Genomic DNA, 2,417 nt, shown 5'->3' on the forward strand with positions numbered 1-2,417 from the left:
CCCCAGCTGCCGCTGGCTGAAGGCCCCCTGTCACCGGACTGAGCCCATCCCTGAAGAAGCTCTGGAGAACCCAGGGCAGTCTAGGGGGGGACGGTCCTCACAGGACCTGCTGCGGGATGGCTCTGCAAGGTCCTTCAGCTATTGCCCGGCGTTCCCACGGGAGCTGCTGTCCAGGAGGAGCCCTCCCAGTCTCGCCTGGAACCTGGGGTCAGGGCAGCTCAGCTGCGTGACACAGCAAGGACATGGCACAGCAAGGACATGGCACAGCCAGGACACAGCCTTGTGGGAGCTGGAGCCTGCCCAGGATGGGTCCCAAGAACCTCCCGGTCCTGTGGCCACGGGGCAGGGAGGCTCCAGGGAACAGGGCAGCGGGCTGAGGCAGGTCTGGAGAAGCTGGGCTTTGGGCAGCTGGACTGGAAGCAGCTCTGAAGAACTGGATCCCCATGCAGAGCCTGAAGGCAGGGAGCGAGGGAAGGAGAAACGGGGCAAGCATGGCCAGCAGCCATGAATTTACCAGCTCAGCGGCAGAGTGCACCTACCCAGCTTCACGAGAACCAGGTTTGGGTGTTTGGATGCCAAATCTCTCAGCTCCTACAAAAAAAGAGACACAGAAACAACCAGCACGAGGCAGAGGTGATGCTAAGCATGATCCCACTGCACCAGCAATGGTCCACCCCGAGGGAAACGCCTTCCAGATGTTGCTCAGCACTTGTGAGCGGCTGGACTGGGGACCTGCTGAGGCGCTCAGGCTTCTTCCAGGCTCCCCAGAGCAACGTGCGTGTGCTCGGAGCACAACACAGCCACATCTGCAAGATCCTACGGCCACTCTCCCAAAGGCTGCCGGGCCTCCACGCAAACCCGGCCAGAGCCACCGTGAAGGATGACCACAAACAGTTAAGAACCAGTTAAGAACCATCTCACCCGGGAAATGATGCAAACTGGCCAGGGATCCAGCCAGAAGCATCTCCCAGAGGCTCCTGGAAGCGGGATGGAGGAGGAATGGCTGCGAGTGCCAACATCAGGCTAGACGTTTGGGGAAGTCGCCTCTGGACCCACGTACCCCAGCCCCAGGATCTGCTCTGCTCCGCACACTACGTCTCACCCAGTCAAGTGAAATGAACCACTTTGCATGTTTTTATTGATTATTTTCACCAAACAGGGAGGATTCTGAAGCCCTTTCCAAAAAGGAAATGTTCAGCTTTATGGTTCCTGGCAGCTCTTTGCTCTGAGCCTTCTTCATCTACAGCGGGCACCGGGAACCAAAACACCGTGTTCCATGTGTCCAGAACCATTCCTTTGAGAATGAAAAGCCTCTCACAAACAAGCCCATAGAGAATGCTACAGGAGAAATACAAATTTATGGCTTGTTGTGAGGGACCCGTCCTCCCAGGACGTGGCACCAGCCTGCCAGGGGGTCACTCTGCCCTGGGGTCTCCTGTGGCCATGGACTTCAGCAGAACACCCTGCAGCCACCACCCCCACCCTCCCGCAGCTGGACAAGGCTTGGAGAAGCATCCCCCATCGAAAGCGATGCATGTGGACCACCCTGGGGGGAAACAGGCTCCGCTCCAGCCCTGCAAAATGTCCTCTGACATTCCCCAAGCCCATGAGTTGGGGGGGAAAGAATGGGGCAAAAAGAAGAGACCTGAGCTAGCCTGGACCCAGGTGGCTTGGGCAGGAACCGGGCAGCCCTGGGCGGCAGCAGGGTGTGTTCTCGCTGTGCTGGGGTCCCTTCTGAGCCAGAAGAATACTGGCAGCGGAGTCCACAAAGAGCATCTCAAGGACTTCCTCAAGAGTGATCCCTGCACACAGCCAAACTGGGAGAAAACGCAGCAAACGAATCGGCCAGGGTGAGGATTGTCAGAGAGCAAAGGTCTCCCCGCTGGTGTTTCAGCTGGTCACCGTAAGTGGAGAAAAACCAAAGCTGGGCTTAAGGAAAGCTGGAAGCAGGGTGATGCTTAGCTCCTGCGGTTTCCTGCTGGAGCGACACGTGTGAGTCTCCCCCATTCTAGCAAAGTGGAAAGCAATGGAGGGAGGATCCCATGGGGTCACCAGTTACTGAACCCCCAGATTTTGCAGAATCATAGAATCACAGACTGGTTTGGGGTGGAAGGGACCCTGAAGATCACCCGGTCCCACCCCCTGCCATGGGCAGGGACACCTCCCACTAGCCCAGGTTGCCCAAAGCCTCATCCAGCCTGGCCTTGAACCCCTCCAGGGATGGGGCATCCACAGCTTCTCTGGGCACCCTGGGCCACTGCCTCACCCCCCGCACAGGAAAAAAACGTCCTCGTAATATCCAACATAAATCTACCCTCTTTCAGCTTAAAAGATCCCAGCCACCCAGCGCAGACCCAGCCAGAGCACCAGCTGCAGTTCACCCAGTTCAGCCAGCCGCAGCCGCCCAGTCCAGCCAC

General features: G+C 58.2%; 1 protein-coding gene across 1 annotated transcript in view; it reads right to left on the reverse strand.

Moving 5' to 3' along the window:
* The window catches only part of LOC104461081 (uncharacterized oxidoreductase C663.06c-like), a gene marked incomplete at its 5' end in the record, with an annotated part of 2,701 nt that extends 2,110 nt beyond the window's left edge, over positions 1 to 591 (reverse strand). The window contains one exon of the mRNA XM_010072535.1: positions 540 to 591. Coding sequence (XP_010070837.1) covers positions 540 to 591 — 52 coding nt within the window. The remainder of the gene's footprint in view (positions 1 to 539) is intronic.
* Between the last annotated feature and the right edge of the window lie 1,826 nt (positions 592 to 2,417).

Source organism: Pterocles gutturalis, unplaced genomic scaffold (assembly GCF_000699245.1).
Source record: "Pterocles gutturalis isolate BGI_N339 unplaced genomic scaffold, ASM69924v1 scaffold14467, whole genome shotgun sequence".
Taxonomy (NCBI): domain Eukaryota; kingdom Metazoa; phylum Chordata; class Aves; order Pterocliformes; family Pteroclidae; genus Pterocles; species Pterocles gutturalis.